Below are 2,234 nucleotides of genomic sequence, written 5' to 3' on the forward strand. Positions count from 1 at the left end.
ACATTGTATTTTTCTGGATTTTTGTTTTAGATTCCATCACTCACAGTTGAAGAGTACCTATGATAAAAATTACAGTCACCTACAAGCTTTGCAAGTGGGAAAACCTGAAAAATCAACAGTGTATCAAATACTTGTTCTCCCCACTGTACGTCGCGGCCAACCGATCCAATCGTTTTAAACTTCAGTAGAAGCCACGCCTCCAGCAAGAATCGCTTCTCTACAGCCGAGAGTCCAGACCCTCGTATGAAGCAGAGTGAAGGACAGCGTCTGGTTTTTACCAGGCTACCACAGCTGCAGATTTAGCAGTTAATTTACACTGGATGCCTGTCCTGACGCAACCTGGGCTTGAACCTGCAGTCTTAGGAATACCAGACCACAGCACTGACCACTAAACCACTGCAACCACATAATAAATACTGTAAAGTTAAAAATTGTCAGTGTGACTGTAGTACAACACTAATAAACCATATTAAAAGTAAACTTTGTAGGACCTTTTTCTTATCATTGTCTTAAATTGAATGCAAAACCYGATTATACGTATGTGCCCTTTGTGTTGTGGTTTTTATTCAGCTGTTAAGTCTTGAGTCATTATCAATCACCAGCAGTAAAATTAACAGTCTCAGTAAATTATGTCAAGCGTTCAGATCCTCAGTGTCGTCCCGTGCTACACACAGGAATGCACAGAACAATATCATTAAAATGACAGCTTCATCTTGGATAAGTACCCCTTGTGGCACTCGGGTAGACCCTTGCTCACTCCTAAACTACCCATCTGTACTCAAAATCCTAACATTTGTAAAGTAAATTACACAAGTTACCTTCTGGGAGCTTCGTATTAAAGTTCAGCTGTCTTCATCACCTTAACAAAACATTTTTCTGCCATCTGCTGGTACGTGGYAGTTATTTGACTCGTTCACTTTTAAAGTGTTTTTTTCTCTAAATTACCTAATTCCTTAATTTTGTTCCAGCAGTGAAACAAACAAATTTCTGATTTAATTTTCTGTTTTGTTTTACAAAAAACATTTTGTCCAACCTGACTTGGACCTTACAAGTACTTCTCACTACAACAGCATCTTGAGTTAAACACAATGTTGTGCGTGCATTTCTAGGACTCACTTGTCTGAATTTCTCCATCTCTCTGTAGGGCAAATCCTGGAATTCTATCCCCTGGGTCCCCATTTTTACTTTTATCCTTTTAATATCATTGGCATCTTGGAGCAGCAGCTTGAATCCTGGAATGAGTTCATGACACCATCATCAGTTAAAATCAACTCAGAATGATGCACAATACAGGGTTGACATGGTACTAAAATAGCTTCATGTTAACATAWGTAATTTGAAGTAACATTGGTAAGAATTGTTTTGATCTAATTGATAATGTCCTGTTTATGTGAAATAAAAGAAATCTGGGTACTTGTGTCTATACAGAATGGTTATTTAGACATAAAAGGCACAATAACCAGACCCCTTTTATCAAAGTTTCTTACAATCTTTGTCATTATGGGATTTTTTGAAAACTGCATTTGATTGGACGGACAGTTTTAGCCTCAAAGAACCGACATGCCCAGGGACCCACACTGCCTGCCACCTGGCTTCCACACAGCCAGATCTGGAAAGCTTTCCTCAAATGTGGGAGGTTCATGAGGAGGTGTGTTCCTGTAAGGTTTTTTGGACTTAGCCAGGTCAACAGGTACTGACCCCCCAAACTCCCCCCTGAGCATGGCCTGAATAAAGGAAGCCCTGGTTTTCTTTTTCCAAGTAAGGCTGCTTATTGCATGTGGTCATCCTCAATTTTTATAGTGATTTTGTTATTTTTAAAAAATTTTTTTAATTCGTGTATTTTTTTATTTTACATGTACAGTATATTGCTTTGTTGCAGCTGTGGCTGCTTTTAAAGTGCTTTAAAATAAAGTAACAGTAGCAGTGGTAGTGATATTTGTAATAGCTGTAGTAGTAATATTAGTAATAACTCACTTCTAATCATGAGTTATGGATCWTGACCAAAAGAACAAGCTCCCAYTGACATTCTAATGAAGTGCTCAGGTTCTCCCAAGTTGTTGTCAACCATGATGCATATAGATCTGCACTGGGTACAACTCTCAAACACTAACCACCTGCAGTAAACACAGTGTTTATGTCAGCAGAAGACATTCATTAGGGATGTTGACATCTCGTCAGCAGCTGCTGCCATTTTCTTCCCAAATTACTGTGACCTGGGGTCGGATTTATAAAAC

At 38.8% G+C, this 2,234-nt stretch overlaps 1 protein-coding gene across 2 annotated transcripts in view; it reads right to left on the reverse strand.

Annotated features, from left to right (window-relative positions):
- letmd1 (LETM1 domain containing 1) overlaps window positions 1–2,234 on the reverse strand; it is a 28,798-nt gene that overhangs the window by 17,983 nt on the left and 8,581 nt on the right. For both annotated transcript variants that reach the window (XM_014016233.1, XM_014016232.1), the window contains exon 3: window positions 1,117–1,232. In XM_014016233.1, coding sequence (XP_013871687.1) covers window positions 1,117–1,232 — 116 coding nt within the window. The remainder of the gene's footprint in view (window positions 1–1,116; window positions 1,233–2,234) is intronic.

The sequence above is a fragment of the Austrofundulus limnaeus genome, unplaced genomic scaffold (genome assembly GCF_001266775.1).
Source record: "Austrofundulus limnaeus strain Quisiro unplaced genomic scaffold, Austrofundulus_limnaeus-1.0 Scaffold141, whole genome shotgun sequence".
Lineage (NCBI taxonomy): Eukaryota > Metazoa > Chordata > Actinopteri > Cyprinodontiformes > Rivulidae > Austrofundulus > Austrofundulus limnaeus.